The 22,864-nt window shown below is 35.9% G+C and overlaps 1 protein-coding gene across 10 annotated transcripts in view; it reads right to left on the bottom strand.

The window, feature by feature from the left end:
- LOC106154270 (Na(+)/H(+) exchanger beta) overlaps positions 1–19,999 on the bottom strand; it is a 42,451-nt gene extending 22,452 nt beyond the window's left edge. For 4 of the 10 annotated variants that reach the window (XM_087011199.1, XM_013528570.2, XM_087011206.1 and 1 more), the window contains exons 1-7: positions 19,850–19,972; positions 9,829–10,586; positions 3,699–3,744; positions 3,414–3,455; positions 2,738–2,809; positions 558–639; positions 81–108 (exon numbers count right to left, since the gene is read on the bottom strand). In XM_087011199.1, the coding sequence (XP_086867325.1) occupies positions 81–108; positions 558–639; positions 2,738–2,809; positions 3,414–3,455; positions 3,699–3,744; positions 9,829–10,327 (769 nt within the window). In that variant the 5' untranslated portion in view covers positions 10,328–10,586; positions 19,850–19,972. The other 6 variants (XM_087011205.1, XM_087011203.1, XM_087011200.1 and 3 more) reach the window with 6 other exon arrangements.
- Between the last annotated feature and the right edge of the window lie 2,865 nt (positions 20,000–22,864).

Genomic DNA, 22,864 nt, shown 5'->3' with positions numbered 1-22,864 from the left:
TAAAATTTGATAATTTAAAACTGGTAAATCTAAAGCTTACATATATTATATAATAAAAGATATTGTTAACAGACACTTACCAAGTAGGAAACAGTTGAGTACTGTCCCCTGAAATGAAAATAAACAGTAGGATATATTTGATTCGAGAATGTCAACTTAACTGAATGTTGTACAATCCAACTTCAGAAAATGATTAAATCAAATAAGACATGAAAAAATCCCAATCTCATCCTTCTTTAAGGTAATTAAATGAAATCAAAAAACTTAAAAAGATTAAATACTATATTAGGTCTTTTTGCTAGACTTTGAAATCTTGTATACTACAATGTACCTGAGCCAAGGTAGATGAAAAGTCTGCCTCAGATGGAACCACATGGGTAACATATTCATTTAAAATTAAAAATATATATATATATATATTCAATTTGAAAGCAATCACTGTGTAATGACAGTACAATGAAAGCACTGTCTGTATTAAAAAATACCAAAACATGCTTTGGTTAAGGTGTGGCACTCTGGGTAGGAACATTTGTTGAAGCTATAAATATAACTCTCACCACCACAGCATATAGAATCACTGTACCAACATTCTGGAAGAACACACGGTCATGAAGACTATAGGCCGACTCCAGAATAATGCTGAAAAAAAAAAAAAAAAAAGATAAATATCTATTACAATTTGGACTGATAAACTACTAATCTACGACCCCATTCCAATAAACACACCATCAGTCTCCAATTCTGTGGGGACGTGCTAAGTGCAATCAGCTTAATTGAATGACACGCTTCATTTTGTTTCCAATGTACTCGATTAATCACCAGCTTATCTCTATTCTACTCTGTTTCCTACTGTTAAAACACCAGGAAGGGACATGTTAATCTGTTTAGCTGATTGCACTTAGCAAGAGTCCCCGAGTTGGGGCGAGCCATGTAGACCAATGGTGGTTATGGGAATGCAATCTTTGTGATTTAACTATTTCAATCGCAAAAAATTAAATGAAGAATAATTAATTTTTATTTCAAAAACCACAAAATTTTCACATGAAAATGAACACCAATTTTAAAAGAAATTTTGAATTGTTAATATTTGGGAAAATAATCTTACGTATACCACAGAATATGAAAATAATATATTATGTATAAGCTTCAAAACCATAGACCAGTCCATCCACAATGTCTGAACATCATTGTTACTACCTAATTCTCTGATATTCATTTCATTTAGTGCAACATTCAATGTCTCGAAGGACTATGGATTTGCACTTTGGGTTGGACCATTTGTCCTTAAATTACAGCGTCGAGTATGTCTGAAGAGTCTAACATGGGAGTGGCAGCCACTGGCAGTTTCTCACAGTTAATTTTGTGTAACGACCTTATTATAAAATGGCAGATTCAGGGAAAGCACAGTGTGCATCTGCTTAACCCACCCCATTCCAGTCTCAAGTGTACCCCCCACCCCCTCCCTGCTTTCCCAAAAACACAGTCTATGTTTTCAAGTTAAGAATCCTCCAAATGCATGTTGTTATGGGATAGCATGTACACTGCAGGAGGAAAAAATCCACAAAATTTCTGGCATGAAATAGCAAACGTGTTCATGCCGAAACGTATGCATATGTTAACCTTCCAATGATCTCCAACCCCTGGAGGCACAAGGATAACAGGTTTACTAATGTGCTAATCTGTTGTCATGAGATGAAAAGTGCCACTATCTCCAGAAAACTCATCCTTCAATGTGGCCAGGGGAAACCTCTAAGGGCCAGAAGACATTTACATTACTAGGGCTGCTGACAATATGTAACGCTGAACGGTAATGTTTTTACAGCTTTGATCTTTTAAAGTCGTGTAAGGACTAGCATTGTGGGAGATGTTTGGAGAAAAGTGGTTTTCTTTCTGTCAAATATGTGATACAAACTTGGTCAATCAGAAGACAGTGATCGATCAAGAGAATTCTAGCTTTGAAAGCTTTATCCTTCAAACGTAAGACACAGAAACAAGAACTAACAAAGCTTTCAGTGCAAACAAAATCAGCCAAGTACAATTACATGTTCAGCTTCAATTGCCCATTGAGATGTCTAGCAAACTTTATTTGATCTTATATATCCCCAGTGTAATTCTAAGTGTTGCAGTGATCTTGTAGGAGAGAATAAGATGTAGTTTTGTTGCTTAGACAGTTTCCAATGATTGGAGCAATAAAACACTTTGGTGGCTAGACCCCCCAACTAAACTGATCTTGTCCGATTCTTAGAAAAGGGCCAGAGACATCAGTTGCAAAGGAAAGAAAAATGCTGTAAGTTCTGTCATTGAACTCAATTTAATTGATTTTTGTCCAGTTTAAGACTTAACAAACTTAAATTTTGTATAAAATAATGCAAAAAAACACATGTTAAAAAACATTGAATTCAAATTTGGACAGTTTTCCACTCTTTTATGCTTTAATTGGCTACAAAAAGCTGAAACATTGCCACTATTTTGCTAAGATGAAGTTAATATGCTAGAATAAGAAGCCCAGAATGTATACCAGTGTTTTAAAGGGGTGAAATACATGTATCACAGGTCTATAATAGACAGTGTGTTTGTGGGGTTCAATAAAGCCTTCTTTTTGGCCATAGAATGATTGCCCAAAATATGATTTAGGTTATATGCTATTGTGGTCTCCTTAAAAAAAAAGTACCACCTTCCTATTTGGAATTGCTGGCTTTGGGCGCGTAATGATATAATCATTCATTCATCAACTTACGGTGGCAGAAGGAACAGGAAGAAGACATCAGGTGGAAGGCGAGTGGGAAACACGCTGTCATCCCTGGCAAAACTGGAAATATAGGAACAAGAAAAAAACTTTTCTCAGTCTTGCATGGAAATTAATAAAACACAAACACCAATGAACAACAAAAAAACATCATCAACAAGGACCCAACTTCTTTTTTGTTGCTGGCTTCTTAAAATGCTAATTTCCACTCATTTTTTGCAATGATTTTAATCTGAATCACTTGAAAAAGTTAAGGTTGAAGTTGCTGATATTTTTTTCACTAAAAAAAAAATCAACCAATGTAGTTCTTAATAGTTAACTATTTCACATATTTTATCTCAATGAAAATTGCTATCACACAATAAAATGATCAAGTTGTAGTCATGAAATTAGAAATTGGTCTCCAATGATCTCGGTATAATCAAACCCTGGGGGGGGGGAGGGGGGGGGGGGGCGAGGCACTAATAAATTCATGTAGACAATACAGGGCATTCCATACCAAACACCTGCACTATAGCAGTGACCAAAACTTATGTTGCGCCTAATATCCTAATCCTTGGTTGGTATTATCTTATTATATTAAAATACTATAGGTATTGTTTTGATAGGTACAGTTTTATACATACTACTTACTGCCAGTACTAGAAGAGTACTAAAAGATACTCACTATAAAATCACGCCCACAAGGGTCCCCAGTACAATTAGCAGACTGAAAAATAACACGTCACTTTATAAGGTATTGTTTACAATCAATAGACAGAAGATAGAAAGAAAGCAAAATTAAATGCTACAAATACAATCAATAAAACCACACTGCAAGAAAAAGGTATGCAATAATAGAAATTTTTCCTGACACTCATTGACTGAGTTGTCATTTCAATGTGAACCTTAATTATTGTAATTATTCTGAATATTTGCTTTTCAAATAGGCATGTGACAAATCTATATTTACCAAGACTCAGGCACTATAGATGATAGGAAATCAGCATGATGGAATCCTGAAAATGACAATAAAAATAATAGTTAAGTCATATAAATGCCACATATCTTAAAATGCATTTACAGTGGGCATGTGCCTCTCCTTATCTAACCCCCCCCCCTGCATGAGAGGAAAAAAGTATGATGAGTAAAATGCGACAAAACTAAGGATTTTTTCATCCCTATACCCTGTGCATTATCATGGTAAAAAATAATTGTTATCTATTTTATATTTGCCCCAATTGCTCTTCTTTTACCATTGAAAAAAACACTGTTCACACCTGTGGATAATATTATATTGCACGTGTGTGTGTGTGTGTGTGAGAGAGAGAGAGAGAAAGAGAGAGTATAACAGCAATGCATCTGCAACGTACATGTAACATGCACATCCCTCCCTTTTCCGTGCTGTAATGTAATTGCACTACACTGTAATAATGTAAGTATGCAGCAGGCATTCCCCTGAGCATTTTATTAACCCAGTCAAGAGTTACTCTGGGGTAATAGAAATAGAGCAAGTGCTCTATTATTAAAATGCAATTAAATGTTTTCAATGGAAAAAGCCTAGTGTAAAAAACAGCATGATCTAGTACATTTTCAATGCATAGGCACTTGTAATAACCTGGTTGAGATGCTAGGCATACAAGGACAGACTAGCTAATCTGTTAAGTTAAACTAAATGACATCTCCAACTTAAAGGTAACCAGAAAGTCTCCACTATGTGCAGGTGTGATAAATCTTGCACCTGCCTGGATCCCAGGATCACCCCTGCACTTGGGACATAAAAAACACTTAAAAAGACGTACATAAAGTAATATGAACAGAACCTGGTTACAGAGAGTTACATTACCTCCTTTTAAAAAGTCTTCAGTTGAAAAAAAAAAAAACTGCGGAATAATCATAGATAAGACTATTTTGTAAGCAGACAAGGAAGACATTTTATCTCCCAAGAAACATAAACTAGAGAAGTTGAGAATAAATGAATCAAAGATGAGATGGGAAGGTTGAAGTGAAATACAACCTTTATCAAAATCAACCTTATCTACAAAATATGAAAAAAAAAAAAAATCAGCACCACAAAAATGTTTTGTGGCAACATTTTCAAATCAGTTCCAAGAAAATAAAGCTTTGTTGAATAGGTATAAACAGAAATAACATAAGCCAAACAGAATAAGCTAACAACGAGCAATCTTTCTTCTTAGCAAAACATCACTTAAATCTGGTCCTTTTATGGTTCAGTGAATAAACAATAAATTTAACTTAAAATCTCAAAATCCAAAGTTTGAATGACATTAAACTTACTAAAATACTAACTTTGGCTACAATCATAATTTTTTTGCCTGCTTCAGTCTTTATTACTCAAAAACCTTTCAAACTTTACTCTAGACTTACAAGTACTGTACACCCACCATAGTTGAAAGGACTATAAAACAGAATCAAACTACTACCTTGTTCTAAAGATATATCTTATCTATCAGCCACTAATAAAAGCTATTTCAATCAATTATTTAGTAACCACAGGCAAATTATAGAAGAGACAGTTCAACATTAAAGGCTTTTCTGATTTTTTTCTCCAAACCAAATTATAAATATTTAGCTAAATAACTTTCCCACTTGCAGTTAACTATACAATCTACTTACACTGCAGTACTGTAATCATTATTTTGTGACCTTAAACTCATATAATATGAATATTGATAAAATATTGATGTTTGATTTTGTCAATATTGATGGCTAGCAATAATCAAAGCCAGAAATAGTATATGTTTTTTTCTGAAATTCATTGACTACTACATTTTTACAGTCAGATGAAAAGAAAAAGCTTTATTGATTAAGAATTGGTAAGGCACTTTGGGTCACAGTTTACCAGGGTGAACAAGATCAATAAAAAGCATTTTGATGTCACTTTTGTGTTGATTTAATATCTAAGGAGGACAATTAGGGAGATCTTTGGGGGTGAATGCAAGACCATGAGATTTAATTCCAGTCTCTACATGGCAAGCTGCCACTTGTTAACTTTAACATTGCCAATATTTAAGAAAAAAAATCAGCAACAGTCATGTGGGGAAAATGCTTATTAGATTTAACCATAATGGATTTTCTTTCATCAATAAACAGTAATTTTTTGTTTCTCCTCTGGAATTCATTATAGTATTTTTAGGAATAAAAAATGTTTTATTGATCAATGTTTCCCTTTATTGTACATGTACACTGTATGTAGCTGATTGAAGTGAACATAGAGCCAAAGACTGTTCAATAATACACATAGCTGCTACCTTGTCTTCATCAATACCATGCTGTGATTTTTTTAGTCTTCTTTTAAAAGGAAACCCTAGACTTACAGCACGACTGATATTCATATGATGAGTGGAAATGATTTCTTGTCAATATTATAAATCTAAGGGTTCACTGATAACACTGTTATACAGTATATAGACTGCCATTGGTTACCCATGCACTGTGTCATCTACAACTACTGCTCAGCAGTTTACAGACTGTTTTATATAGAAGAAATATACTAACTATTGAAGAAATATGCTCTCTACTACATCATGATTGTCTGTGTAGACATACTTCTGCCTTGTACACAGGAAAACTGTAGAAAGTTGAATGAATTGGGTTATCCCCCGAAAAAAAAATCATCCAGTATGTTTTGGTAATCTCTCCTGGATATTACACTATATAAAGCCACTCTCATTTGTAAGACCGTGCAATAAAAATTACAAAGATTAAAAGTGAAATACCATGGCACACAATTGTATCCAGCTTAATTTGTCAAGTCTGCTTGAAACATGGAAAATAAAAATTGTTCAGCAGGCAGATAATCAAAATTGTTCAGACTCAAGATTCAATATCTCTCCTGTCATACTTTATTTAATTCAAGATTTGATGTAAAAGGTGAAGTTGAGTCAAAATGACCAAGCTTTATATTTATTAATTACACTTCACATGTACATTATACCAGTACCTAAACAGTCTGAATACAGTGTACATTAATTATCAATATGTGATGATGAAAGTGCATTGGGTAAGCACTGGTTACGTGATGATATTCTACCACTGTCATATTGCTGGTAGCTAGAACCATTCTTATCAAATACCAACATTTCACACCTGTTACACTTCAGATGATTTATTGAATCACAGCACATCTTACTTATACAATATTGAAAGAGCACGGAATTTGCTTCTTGTTATTAAGGTGTGCCCTAAGAATTTTCACTTACTAGTAATGCTTATTGATGAATAAGATTGTAATTTCATAATCACTTTTGTCATTTCATCCTTAATTGACCAAAATTTTCATTTGGCCAATTCAAACAAAACAAGTTAGCCTAATTAATACGTTTAGATCAAATCAATGTCAGTTTCATTATTAATTATATATTTAACTTTCTAGTAATCCTTCTAATAGGACATAATGGTTAAGATCCAGAAAGGAGTTATTGATCTGAAGTTCAGATTGTTAGTACTCAACTACAAGATCCGATATTGTGTCAAGAGAATGATCAAAATGGGGCAGGAAAATGAACCAATTGATTTTCAGCCTTAGCCTCAATGAACCAAACTAAATGCTGAACACAGATTTGAGATGTGAAATACAAATGTGGACACTTTTTTGCAGAAGGATAATGCTTCAGGTGACTTTTAACGTCTTTATAATAAAGAAAAAATTGGTAAAATTTTGCCAAATAAATATTCCTGTATTAGCAAAAGAAAATTAACTGATACCAATTGGCTCAATATCCTCTGTGTCCAGGGCATTAGTCAGGCAGCTGCTTAGATGTTGTATGGACTTTCCATGTCAATATGGGATATCTTTTTTTCAGATTTTCATTATCATTTTACTGGTATATGGAGCCCGAACAGCCTGTCTCAGTAAAAAATGAATTTGGAATCATTTTAAAATTTTGGCTTAACCCCTATCTTTATTACGCCCTGCAGCACAACACGTGTCATCAGACAGACAACACCACAGAGACAGAATTTCTCCAGTTCCAACCATAAAATATCACATACAGTATCAACAGCATATTATATTAGAATGATTTAGGGTATGGGTAAAGGTTGGAATTAATTAAGCTCTCTTTAAGAGTTTTGAGTCCATGAGCATTAGTTTTTAAAAGTATCCATCAAAATATTTTGAAATACAACTTCACACTAAGTTGTCCATCAACATTTGTATTACAGCAGTCAGATATATAGTAATTACCATTAGACGCAAACTGGACAACAGAATTATACAAACTCCTACGATTTAAGTAAAATTGGCCAAACCAACAGGTTATGTGGCCAATAAGGTGGTCAAATCCAATTAACCAAATGGACATTTAAGTGTCCTAAAGGTAACCATCAGGTCATGCAATCAATGAAGTCTTCAATAACCAAAATGGCCAATACAGTTAATTCATCCTCAGCCTCATGGTTTGATTGCATTCTTGGACCACACAATACTGCTGATTATATCAGAAGACATTTGGATGCTGTGTATTCACTTGTGCAGCACAAATGTCATGGATTGGCAACTTGGGAATGCTCTGCCTCGAAACAGTCTGGGTTTTACAATGGAAGGATCGATGTCCCATTTGAGCCGAATTAGTGAATAGATCTGGTCTTGTTTCAACTTGTTGAAAAGGTGACCTTTTTACTCTCAGATGTCTCAGTAATCTAGGGTATATAAGTCTGAGGAGGGATGATAAGAAATATCGGGTCATTTTGTGATACATCAAACAAGTCTCATTATGTGGTGATCAATCACAGCTGACTTTTGTTTTGACAATATTTTTGTTCTAGAATTATGATTTCAACTATTCCTAAAAACATGTTTCCTGACATGGCCACAATTCAACTTTCAGAACTTTTCAATCAATTCAGAAAATCTTAATTATTACTACAACTTACAGATTCTGTTTAAATCTGTGAAATTACTACAGCGAGCCCTTTGCATGCACATTCAATGCCCTGCCAAAGGTGCTTAAAGTACGTTTAAACCTGAGCACAGTTCAAGCAGACACATATGTTACCAATACAAAACAGCGTGATTATAAAAAGCCCACTGATGCAGAAAAACAATCTCCAAGAAGAGAAAAGAGGCATACCCCCGCAAATAACATTTCACATAAAAAAAGGAGTTAAATAAGAGTCTGATCAGATAATAAACTTGAGAACCAAAGACAGGAAATCACATTAAAAAAATTCCACACACACATTGTACCGATGTATTTTCATTTATAAAGGGCATCATTATGAATGTTCTGGTGAAACGATGACATTTCTTTTAAAAAAATAACTGTTACATGAGAAACCTTTTGGTAAGGAAATCACTGCTGACTATGACAATTGACGAGTAACTGTATACAGGTTTCAAATGAATGTAGGTATTACTTATCTGTTATTCACAGCCAAAATGACATGCCATAAAATTGTTACTAAATGGGCACAATTTTATGCCGTCTTGGATATCTTCTGTTGCCAACTTCAAGATACATATATATGTTTCAATGACAATGATTGATATAATTACTAAAATTCTATACATGTAAAAAAGCGAAATACTCTTGCTGATATCTTAAAATGACCAGAATGCTTGACATAATGGATTACATATTACAGTACAGTAAAAAATGTTTAGGTCATTTGGTGTCTTCATCTGAACCCTGTTTACATTGAAGAAAGGTTGACTTTTCTTGCAGTGACCTTTCTCTGCAGGCCAAGTTATTGCTGCCTATGACTGGTCACACACCACACCCAGTGAATGGAGGGGGAGGGGGGTGGAGACATAGGTGGGAGAAAAGAGGAGTTGCTATTTTTGACAAAGAGAAAGAGGTCGACCTTTTTTCAAACTAAATACGACAAGTGACCATGCACATATTGCTAAAATAAATGTTATCATTGCCTAATGAAAAGTGATTTAGGTGGTATGGAATTCTTTTAATATTTACTGCCCTTGGTAAGCTTAACTCAATTAGACAGCCAAAATAGAAGGATTGACCTGCCTTCACTGTAAAATGCGACTTAAGACTTTATATCGACCCTCTTACAGTACAACAAGCTCTTTAAGCTGCACTAAATAAATCATAAATCTAGCCTGATTTTAGTTCACTCACCTAATTTACAAAAACCTGCGACAGTAATGAAAAGAGTTATGACCAAAGGCGCTTTCACATAGTCAAAGTTCCAACTGGCGACGTGAATTCCCTCGTGGGAATGTGTGGGGTGATCCGTGGAGTGCACAGAATGGTTCCCATGATGGCTGCTGTCGTTACTGTCACCTATATCAATAAAATGAGGATCATTGGTACCATGCAGAAGGCCGAGATCAATCACATCAACGCCAGAGCTGTCACTGGGCGATGGTTGGGGTCGGCTTGTGGTTGTACTAGGGCGCTTTGTGCTAACGGTACTCAAGGTACCATTGGTAGTTCCTCTTTGTATGGTGTCATTATCCTCAATGGTCTCTTTGTTATTGTTACTGATACTGTCACTGTTATTGCTGGGTGGTACTGTACTGCTGTCTTTGATGGTGGTGCTTCCAGCCGTTGTCACTTCAGCATGGCCCGCAGCAAGGCAAAACCAAAGCAAGGTGAACAGAGGAAAAAGCAGCATGGTTCTGGACTCCTAAGCCATAAGCTTCAATGTTGTTTAGGTAGAGGGTAATTGGAAGTCATAAGGATCATGGTTTTGTGGTCAGGTACCAGTCAGTTCTCTCACTTCAGCATGATCCATTGTCCCATTTATATGATCAAAGAGGATCCGATTCTCTGGCTTCACCAACTGCACATCTACTAGTACATTATGTATGTGTCCGCTTCAATAACATTCCTTCTTTTTCTTCAATATTTCTGCAGTGGCAAGGGAATCATACCTACAACAGAAACACAAGATTTATTAATAAATCTCAGTAAAGAATTGCTCATACAGTACAAAGTTCAAACTGGTGAAATATCAAATGCTAATCTCACTAACATCATTATCTAAATCAGCATTAGTTTCAATGAGAGTAAATTTATACAACTTACCAAAATTACCAATCTTAAATGACACCAAGAAAAAGTACAATATTTCAAAATCAATACAACTGCTTTTAATTTAAATCACAGGAGACAAAACATGGCGAGTTTCAATATTTTTCTCTTGATGCCCAATGTCGACTTCAACTTATCAATTACTTCTTAACAATGTATCAAGATGCATATTCTTGATCAATTTTTGAATAGTTCATGGAAAGCAAGATGTTGCAATATCTTAAGCCATTATGAGCCTTTATGTGGTCTCAAAATAAATTTTATAAATTCCAGAATTATTTGTAGTAAAGTCTTTATGTTTTTAACATGTTTTATTATCAAACAATATGCCGGATAAGCCACTTTTGACTTTGTACTCTGCTAAATACGGTCAACTAAAATATGATAAGATCCAGAGAAATTGAGATAATGCTATTTTCAAATAACAAAACTTGCTTTATAGCTTTCAAACAAAAAAGAGCTTTCTTTGCAGGCCTTGAATTAAATTATTGTAACAAATTCCAACATAATTTGATCATATAATGTAAGTGTTAATAGGCCTTTGCCTAAAAAAAAAAAATGCTTGTCGATGCAAAAATCATGATTGGCCAATCTGCTGCCTACTAGGTAATCTGCAAATCTCCCTAAGTCTTTATCTCTACCATGGCACAGACACATCAAATGAAGCATTATAAAATCTTTATTATCTATATTATTATGCTTTTTGCCACCGTCCCAGAGCCCTCCTCCTGAATTCACCAGTTTTCTCAAATGGCAAGTTATCACACAAGTTGTTGCAATATTGATCATGCGACCCCTCATAGCCCTACATGTGGTATCAGCATGCGGTAACACAATCAACTTTTCTTAAATTTATTATTTGACCACATATGGGGTCTGTTCCCTATTGCCACTATGGTAATCACTCACAAACTCAAACAGCGTGAAAATATGAAGTAGTATTTCTAACAACGAGATAAAGTAAATCATTTCTGTAGAGCCTACTAAAAGGCTTTTTTTCTTATGAGCCATGGTGTTCAAATTTCCTCTTGTTTCCAACATATCCGTGTAATCACCGGCTGTATTATACTCAATGCCAGAAGGAGTGTTAATCTAACTGCATTCAGCGCGAGTCTCTGCGAAGTTGGATCCACCTATGTAGAATGATAGTTTCAGTGGAAATGAGCCCGAAGTCCAATTGATCAAACATTTTTTTACCTTATCTATAATGAAGCATGTTGTTTCACTCATTCATCAAAAACCTTGCTATAATCAACAAAAACAGATACACATTTAGTCTCTTTAGATTGATTAGGTTTTTTATCATCATTATAAGTTAATATTATCAACTGCTGCTTTTTTTAAGTGGTTTGTTCACTTAACCTTCATTTCAAATGTATAGGTACTTACGCTAATTTAAGGATGATATTAGGATTTTGTTACTATAGCTAATGATGGCTATAAAAATCCCACCTTGAGTGTATGGCATTTTACGTCAAAATACTCCATTTTGTCAATTCATCTTTTAAGTTTCCCCTGTGTTTGAACAAATCTTGAATAGTGTCTGTCCTGCCCTTGCTATAGGCTATACAGGGGCAAGGGTTATTACATAGATAAAAAAGATCATAAATCTTTGATTGCTCATTTCACACTCCTGTTCATTGAAATTACTTTATAACATCACAATTAAAGACAGTTGATATTACATGTCTTAACACTTATAAAAAGTCTGAGATGATAAAACCGCCCATTTAAAACAAATAAAATAACATATTATATACACTGCCCATCCAGCCGCATGAATACATTTTATATCATAAATCTACTTTATTAGTGTAAACTCACAATTAAATTTGGCCACTTCAAATAAAAAATATTGCTAATCTAAACCCTGACCTGCTGTTTATGGTACATGACACCAGGCCCGTAACTAGCAATATCAAGGGGGGGGGGGGGGGTCTTTTTCTGCAAAATTAAATACCTTTGTGTGCCTAGATCAAATTTTTGTGGGGACCTTTTCCCAGCAAACCACTTGCCTAGCTAGTAAGCTTATCTCGATCCGCCCTCTCCGAGATACAATAAACTGTGTAGTCAGCATTTCAAAATGTATCCTCAGACATTGTAGCCATGAGCTGATTACATAAAAGGCACAGAACCATTAAACTGGATCCATAATCAATGTTGCCATAAAATGACGCATACGGCACCTTTCTTGGGCTCGTTTTAATAAAAGACTGCATTTCAAACCAACCAAGTTTTAAGCGTAATTGCTACAACATGCACTTTATGTGAGCCTCAGTAATTTTGCGTTGTCTAATTTCCTCTTTTAGTCTAGACTTGAAGTTCAAATGAGCATCCTACTATTTTGCTATTATCAACCTGGTGTGCTCTAAGCCTTGCTGCATCCTTTTTAATTAACGAAAAAGCAAACACCTGCTTGAAAATTGCATTTTCATGAGAACTAAGTAAATTTGGAAATTATGTAAGTACTGGCAAATGCTCATTTCTCATGGTTAAAGAGTTCTTTATCTAAAAACATATTACTGGGAACCTATTAGGCTTTAAACTTAATGCAGATGGTCTAGCTATAGTTTTAATGGTATGTGTGTCAAAAGCAGGCCTAGCTGTCATTGAATTCTGGGCTAGGAAATTTGTTACTTAGGCTCTATTCCCATAGATTTTAGATCTATCTATCCCCGCGGGGAGTCTCACTAGATTACTTTCAGATAATCCAACTTAAATATCCGTCCCGCCTACTATAAGCTGTAAGAGGGTAATTAACTTTCGTGTCCGCCCGGCTGACAGCTATTTAGCGTGAACCCCCAGGGAGTTAGGTCGATCTAAAGTAGGTCGATCTAATCTATGGAAATGGGGTGTTACACTATTTCATCCCTAAGTCCCCGTAGTGATCTCTTATGTCCTTCTCCATCTGTAAATTACTACAAGTTTTCGTACTCCAGAAAACTTATTCTATATTCTCTAGGGACCCGTCATGAATCCCCAAACACTCATCAGTTTGCTGTTTACTACTGGTCGCTTTATACTTGCTTGTGGTTTGTAATAATATTTTTCAGATATAAAAATATGCTGGCTAATCTTATTACTGAACATGTAATTTTAGCTTCCATTTGGACTACCATCACTTATTAGCAGCTTCAAACATTAAAAATAACATTAATCCTTTCTTGTTTCTATTTAAATTAAAGTATCATATTTAATGCCTTACACTTTGTGTAGTATCAATACATATCAGGTTAGAATATTCCACACATGCAGCTAAATTCTAAATATATCCCATGTTCTGTTCCTCCAACAGTTTTTTAAAGAAAAAGCCATTTCTAGTTTTACCTTACAGTTAATGGACATGAATTTGTGTTAAAAGAAAAAGTGTAGGAAGAAATAGCTCGGTGGCCTTACAGCCCGGGGTTTAGGAGGCACTTAAGGTCGGAAAATCATCAAGGGGGAAAAAACAACAGATTGCAGATTTTAAACCAGGAAAAAAAAAAATTGCGTCTGAGTTTAAATCTGCTAGCGAGTCATGTCTTGAGATTCAAAGAAAATACCATTCCCATAGACATCCCATCTGTTTCTGCCCTATCAACCTTAATTTCCACAGGTGGTGAGGTATATTACCAATTTTACTCCAGCACTTAATTAAGACAAACCCTGTCTGGTATTAGTGAGATGGGATTTTTTTGTTTACAGTCTATTTGGTAGAGTTCAGCTCTACCTCATGGATAACAGAGACGGTTTTCAAGAACATCTCTGTTAGTTATGTGTCTGAGTAAATAAACGTGCATGTGCAGGTATAGCAATGTGCATTTGTGCGTGCATGCATGCGTGTAAGGATGTTATATGTACCCCCACATGCATGCCCTCACACTCGTTACACTCAAATAATCAATCATTTCAGTAAGAAAAAAAAAACAACATCTTACAAATTCATTATATTTACAATAAAAGTCAATTTTGCAAATGCCACACCAAGTTAAGTAAATGTCAAAAAATGCAATTACACATAACAGTTTACATAAGAACCTACTCTCAGAATTTCTGCTTCCATTTCGGGGCAATCAACAAGCAAACAATCATGTAAAATTAAGGGCAACCTTGTCAGAATATAAGTGGCTCTTAATGCATTAATGTTAAACTTTGCTCACTTGTTTTTTCTTGAAAAACAACCAAAGACGCAGTCTATGCTGTAGTATGTAGTTGCAGGCACTGCATCAAACCATAATGATCAAGCCAGGTAAACTTTATAGTGGCCACAGTTCAGCAACCCTATATCAAGTTATTATCACAGAGCCACAGAAGATATTAATTACATACATTAGGCAACTTGGTAAAAATATTTGCCCTACGGCACAGAGAAGAATGGAATTTTTTTCTCCAGAAAAAAAATAGGCCTCACATGTTTGCTCAGAGATATTAATTCACTCTGGACTTCTTAAAATACCTGATTGAAATATTTCAGCTTCTTATAAGCAAAACATACATGTTCAAATATACTCACCACTCTCAATAAAGAGAGACAGTATGCTGATGCAGAAACATGAAAAATGTGATCCGCTGTGGGATTATTTGCACCAAGGAATAAAACTAAGATCAAAGTAGCTTCTCCAAATATGATAATACGTCATCTGATCTTCATCAGTGATAATATTTTTCCACAATCTGCTCAAGCGTTCACAGCCTTTCTCTCTGTCAGTGATTTTATTCCCTTCAGATGTGAAACAGAATGGCTGCTTGAAGATTTTCACCGTGTTGAGTCAAAACCACACCTTAAGAACCAGTTGAGCGAAATTCAATATCCGAAGAAAACAGCTCTTTTCGTCAGTCACTGTGATGCAATTTTTCCACATATGAACCCAATATCTTCTTACGTCATTAACCTTACAACCCAGGTACCCCTGTTAAGTTCGTCTGCATATGCTCTTCCATTTATTCACTGCCACACAAACCTACACATTTACCATACCATACAAATTTCAAGAATGTTTGTCCAAAATTTTCCCTTCCTGCTTTTATTTTTTTTTTTCACCTTAAAAATATACTCTTAAGCTGTTAATGGCACATTTTATTTTAAAATACCTGATTATCAAAGTTAAAAATACACCGACATTGTCATTAACTGAATTCGCTATAGGGATTGCTTAAAAAAAACATTCCTTTTTTATCTTTTTGAAATTTTTGAAATAAGCATCATAATCAATCCTCCCTATTTCTTGTTTGTTTTCTAGCTCCAAACTGATCACAAGACAATTATAAATATATCTTCCTCCTATCTGATACTGAATTCTGAGTAGGTGAGAATAATAACAATTAAGCCAAGTGATATGGCTTATGGTATTGCAGTTACTGTGATGTAACATTGGATACATGTATAATCTTACCTTTGTGCACAATAAAAAACACAAACCTAACAGCTTCGCCTGTCCTAGATAGCTTAGCAATACCTAAGAGTCCCAGAACACCTCTAAAGCTTTGTCATGCTCAGGAGAGAAATGACACTGACGTACAAGTACAAGGAGTATACATACGTTAAACATACTTGACTAGTTCAGCCTCGGTGCCTGTCCAGAAATGACTCCAACCAGGTACGCCACTTAGTAATTGCTTGGCCCAGTTTCTTTCATTTCATTTCTGTAATGAAGGTTGCAAGTTCCCAATTCAATTTGAGATTCTTAACAAGCCAAGCAGTTTTACCTTGAACGCTCAGATATAGTTCTAACTGAATGACTTTGAAACTGACCTTCAGTAAATTTCACTTCTGAATCACCAAGAGGCTCAGGTGGTCCAGATCGTATAGTCCGTATACTGGTTTCGTTTGTCTTACAACCCCGCACTAGCAGATTTATAACAAAACCGAACAATGGCTTAAGTAAACATTAATTCCGTCACAACTATTCAGAAGAACAATGTACCAATAAGTCAGGTGTACAGAAATTGTATGTGTAAACAGAAGAAATGTATGGTAGACATATTCTTACACATGTACAACTTTATTAATATACAAAGGAGTAGCATGTAAAGAGAGAAGTCAAATTTTTTGTACTAGTAAATAAAAATGATAAAACCAGCTACATTTAGTAGTAAAAATATTAAACCAAAAACAGAAACTTGAGAAATACCCTCTGATCAAATACATTTTGTCGTGTTATGTGCAATAATGCATTATCCAAAGTCTAATGTCTCATTAAAAAAAAAAAAAATCACCATATATCTACCTCCTTAAAGTAGCAAATTAAATGCTCTTTAAATTTGTTTAAATGACTTTGGTACATCAAGCATGAAACATCATCCATGCATCATGTCACTTGCAAGCCTCACATGAATGCTGATGTTCTAACACTAAAATACACAGATTCTTTTTTCAAATACGAAGTTCTAAACAAGCCATCTTGAGACGGGGAGAGAGGGGGGATTACAAAGGATCTGGGTTCAAATTTGGATTATTTGGCACAAAAAAATCAGTAGAAATGCACATTTAAAAATGAGAACAATGGGCATGTGTGATGGAGGGGTGGGAATTTCTATGTTTCTGTAAATACAGTGAATAATTTAGACTCATAAACTATATATAATCACAATACCTACATATATTAAATGACCAATCCATTAGTACCAGTATCCAATACATTTGCCTACTAGTATACAGGTCTACCCAATCATCCACCCACCCATCAATCCAACCATTGGGGGGGGGGGGGGGGGGGGGTTTGAGGGGGGAGTGTGTGTGTGGGGGGGGGGGGGGGGGTGCTCACTATGCACATCATGTACAAATTACACAAATGGTACTGTTGTTATAGTCCCAAAATATCCATGTAGACGTTTATATGTATATTTATTGTATATCACATTAGCAGGAATAACATATAATAGCTTAAAATAAAGAGAATTCTATTATGCTTGGTATATCAGGTTGCAGCAACAGCTTTGCAGTAGTTTATGATAATATATAATTGCTGTATTGACATGCTTACTAATTGATAAGTTCCATAATGTGTAGTTAACATGAGTGTCTGCTTAAGTGCTCAAGAGTGAAGGGTCGGCTTTGAAAAAAATCTTCAATATACACAGAAACTGATCCCTTCAAATTGTATGACATAAAATCAATAACATCATCTTTGTAAACAACAGTTACATCATTCACTCATTTGAGAATGCACATCCTAAAAGCATTGACAAAGTTACCAAAATAGTTTTGAGAGACCATTGTATGTATCATGCAGTTCAAATGGATTCCCAAGTCTAAAAATAAAGGCCAAAATAAAAAAAAGTCAATAAAAAACCCTATGGCTGCAACTTTTAGGAGTATAGAAGTGTGTTGAGAAAACTGGACCTCTTGAACTCAAAGCTAATGAAACGTTCAACAAAAGGAGGAATCTTTCCAGCATATTTTGGCTTATATTTAGAAAAAGGGAAAAAATCAATGGTAAATTGGTGAAGATCAATTTGAGTATCTGACATTTTTTTCTGAGCTATGTTACGTTATCAACAGCATTAGGAAAATTGTGTATGTCAGCCTGAGCCTATACATTAGTAATGATGACTGAAAGGTTACAACGGTATACCAAATGCATCAGCCTAAAAACTGAGGGGGTGCTAAGGAGAACTTAATCAAAAAAAATTTAAATTCATCCACCCCCCTCCAATAAGCTAATTGCTTTTTTATGCTTAGTTCTCTAACTAAAACTTGCTTCATGTGCCTGACGCTGATGTAATCAATAAACAAGCCAACGACAATTGCCAAAATACCAGCACATAGAAAAATTCCAGCAGTCATAGACCTAGAAGTTTACTCTGTTGGTTTACAGCATACATACCCAGCATATATAATGTGTAAGTAACTGTCCTTGTATCCCCTCTGTTCCATGTGTGAGCAGGTGGCTAAAGCAAGTACATCAAGGTGAATGACCAGGGACACAGAGTATTACAGGTGTGTTACTTACATAGAAAGCTGGCCATGGGGTACCCTGTGTCTCATAGCACTGACCATAACTCTGCCATACTGTGTAATTCAATAAATCTCAGCCATCCACTCCTTTTCTCAGGGTGCAAAAGGGTCACGCATGGGACAGCAATACCCATAACAAAAGGGCATGGTTGGCTTTTAATCCAATATAAACAAGCAAGCTACCCACCATTCTATAAGAAGTAAACAGGTACACTGGATTAATTTCTACTGGAATAACATGGTCACAGCAGTTGTTGTTAGTATTGTCCAAACTGGGCATTTTGGGTGTCAATCAGTGAGAGAGAGAGAGAGAGAGAGAGAGAGAGAGAGAGAAAGAGAGTCTTACCTCATTTTCAATTGCTACTGTTTATCTTTCTTTCATGACCAGCTTGTGAATTAAATCACTCAAATCCACAGATCAATAAAAGGTTAATGCGATGGCCATAACGTCTCATTAATACAAATTACAAGGCGATTAAATACAAATAAAGAGGTGATAAGGGATGCCAAATTCTATAAAATAAAAAATCAGTCTTATACCGTATGAACAACAAGCCGATGGCATGCACTAAATGCCGATAGCGAATAGCTACATAAGCAGGGGCGGATCCAGAGTTATTTTCTGACAGTCTTCCAAATTATCTTTGTTGATCCATCTTCCATTTTTGACCGTCTTCCGACAGAAAAAGATAGATACCCGTCAATGTAAACTTGAAAATTTGACCGTCTTCTGGAAGACCCAGAAGACGGCCTACATCCGCCCCTGATAAGAACAACATACTGGCACGCTTCAAATGTGCAACATGTACTACACTGTGGAATACGGCCAGCCAGTATCGGTATTGAAGCCTTAATGCTTTTTGCCATCACAGTTCATTTCCACCGGTTCGGAATCCTGTAATCGAACTGACTGAATGGCAGAAGCACGATAGTATTAATATATATTAAATACATTGTAGAATCCACACGGAGTTGGCGATTCCAACAATTACTTCAACCACATTGATAGAACTGATCAGCTGAGCTGGCATTGAAACACCAAAACATTACCCTGCTACTGCAGCACACACCGTACATAAACTGCACTCATTAGGTACCGAACACACTTACTTACATCACTGAAAAATGAAAAATAAATGCTGCTCATTTCAAGCGCACCTTACATACCTCAGTTCCAGGTGCTCGAATGAGCGTACCTGTTTTGCTTGTCAATTTCTGGCGCCGCTTTCACCTCCACTGTGACCTTCAGGTCGCCGCATGCCCCTTAGAGCATAGAAATATTTACATCGTTATTGTGCATGTAATAACTGTTTGGCGTTTACGCTCAATAATAAACTTAGATAAATAATTTTTTTCTGAGGCATCATCAGTCAAGCATCAAATATGTTCATTTTATTAGATGAAGCACCACATCCCCGTGACTCGCGAATGCGGCGTGAAGCCGTTGTACCCGTGTGATTTTCAGGATTTTCGACTCGCATTATCAGTGAGATATGAATCAAGTTTTATTTACTGTGATTTGTGAATTGATTTTATTTCACATGAACTGTAATCAATACCCCCTCCCAATGGGACCCTCTGTCCTCCATTTAGGGCTATACATATTAGAAGATACATAGGTTCTTCTTTGTCAAAATTATAGAAATGTATGAGTGGAATAGCAATTTCAAATTTGAAAATAAAACGAAAACTTTGGCGATTCATCTGTTTCCCTCCACACCTTCCCCCCTCCAAATATCCCAAACACCAAAGGTGGATGGAGTGATGGAATGTGTTAAGACACTTTCTGTCACTCCTAACACAATTGCAGACCAAAACCTTCAAAATGTGATTGGGTGCGCATGTCATCGATTGTATTGCGCGAAATAGAGTTTTGCTATCTTTCTTTCTTTTAATCTATTCAGCCACCTAAACCAGTTTGACGAGATATTATATTAGGTAGCAAAACTGAATTTGAATTATAAATTTAAACCTCGAACGTACAGAGGCCACCCTGACAGAGGTACTTTTGAGTGAAATATAGGCCTAATTGTAAACCGTTTTATTATTGTTACATAGGCTACATGTACATGTAGGCCTACATCAGGGGCGGATCCAGGATTTTTGAAGGGGGGTCTGCGGATGCGAAGTCGACCCCCCCCCCCCCCCCCCTTGGCGTGGGGCCGGGGCCTGCTAAAGGGGTCGGAAAATAATTTGGTATTTTAAAGTGCGAACGGTGCCACTTGGTGCGGTTTAGAAATATGATTCAGTTAGTCATATTCTAATTTCAATAGGGGACCATTGGTGTGATTTTTCTTAGAAATCGAAGGCGGTCAGGACCCCCTTGACACACCCCGACACTGTTAACCGCGCCACTTTACCGGATTCTTACAGGTAATTCGTCAAATATGTTCATTTTATTTAGCATGAAGCACCCCATTCCCGTATGACTCGCAAATGCGGCGTGAATTCGAAGAGAAGTCGTTGTACCCAGCAGTGGCGCGTGATTTTCAGGATTTTCGACGCGCATTATAAGGCCTATCATTGAGATATGAATCAAGTTTTATTTACTGTGATTTGTGAATTGATTTTATTTTCCATGAACTGTGATCAATACCCCCTCCCAATGGGACCCTCTATTTTGGATTATACAAAGGGTCCGATATTAGAAATGGATAAAAAAGGTTTTTCTTTGTCAAAATCATATAAGCCTAAATGTATCTGTGGTATGGCAATTTCAAATTTGTAAAAAAAAAAAAAAAAAAAAAAAAAAAAACTTAGGCGATTCATCTGTTTCGTTCCACCACCCCTCCAAATATCCCAAACACCAAAGGTGGAGTACTCAGTGATGGAATGTGTTAAGCACTTTCTGTCACTCCTAACGCAATTGCAGACCAAAGCCTTCAAAATGTGATTGGGTGTGCATGTCATCGATGGTATTGTGCGAAATAGAGTTTTGATATATTTCTTTTTTTTTTTATAATCAGTTCAACCACCTTATCCAGTTTTGACGAGATATTAATAGGGTAGTGTAAATAATAACTTTTTTTAGAAATCTCTTGAGAATCTCTTGAAGAACAGGTGATTTTAGAGGCAAAATGGGTCAAAAAGTCCATTTCTGATGAGAAATTTGAGCTATGAGTATGCTTTAGGCGACTTCTTTTTTGCTGGCCTCAGCTTAAGACAGGGATTACTTACGGCTGTTTACATGTAGAACAAAGGTGAATCATCTATCCAACTGTAATAGTTTTAAAATATAAATTTACTTTTTGGCAAGGATAATTGATTCTTCATTAGAATTCCCATCCAACAGATGTTGGGGAAATCTTATCACTCCTCATTTTGATTGATCAAGATTACTGAGGTGGTGCATTGTCTCCATTCTGGCACTTCAGTCTAGCTTGACAGTTAAAGGTCAGCTCATATGGTAACTGAACTCACTGTAAAATGTACCAATCTCAGTATTAACATCAGAAATGGATTCTACAACCCCTAAAACACTAGAAAAGACATATAACACACTATAGTACCTTTAATTGTTGTTGATCAAACTCTAGTTTGGCCGTTTTGGCTGCCATTTTGAAAAGTGTCATTTTATCGACCTAAATAATTGTTGTAGAAAAAAATGATTGTCAAATTTATATTATATTAAGCATCAAATTTCGTCTAAGACAACACTATACCGGACGTTTATGCAAAAGGTAATTTGCTAGGACACACAAGGGCCGGCATTCGTTTTCTGTTGCGGGTCCAGCTAGTTGTTATGGTGAACTGACAGCGCTACCTGGGATTTGAACTCGTGACTTGACGTAATCATGGTTTGCAGACGGTTTGGTTTTTTTTTTTTTGCATCCAAGCACGCTACCGACCGCTCCGTGTCTGACCCCGGGTTTCCTCTTATAATAATCAATCGGAACTTTTAGAAATTATTTCCAGCAAAAAATGATTACCTTGAGAGTCTTAGGATTCGAACCCTCGTGTCAGCGTCTAGTTGTACTCAACACGGCGAAATTACCACGTCACGGAGCTAGAGTAGCTTCGTTGGTAGATTATGCATCAAACGTTAACTTTCTACTTTTTACAGGTATATGTCTGCCACAACAATCAACAGACCGTGAGCCGTACATATGTATTTCATCCCCTACATCGCCAGTCGGCGAACAAGGTACAATCATCGAAATCAAACGCAATTTTTAGAAATTA

The sequence above is a fragment of the Lingula anatina genome, chromosome 4 (assembly GCF_051362555.1).
Source record: "Lingula anatina isolate TDL-2025a chromosome 4, LinAna3.0, whole genome shotgun sequence".
In the NCBI taxonomy this organism is placed as follows: Eukaryota; Metazoa; Brachiopoda; class Lingulata; order Lingulida; family Lingulidae; genus Lingula; species Lingula anatina.
This window is presented reverse-complemented; position numbering and strand designations above follow the sequence as displayed.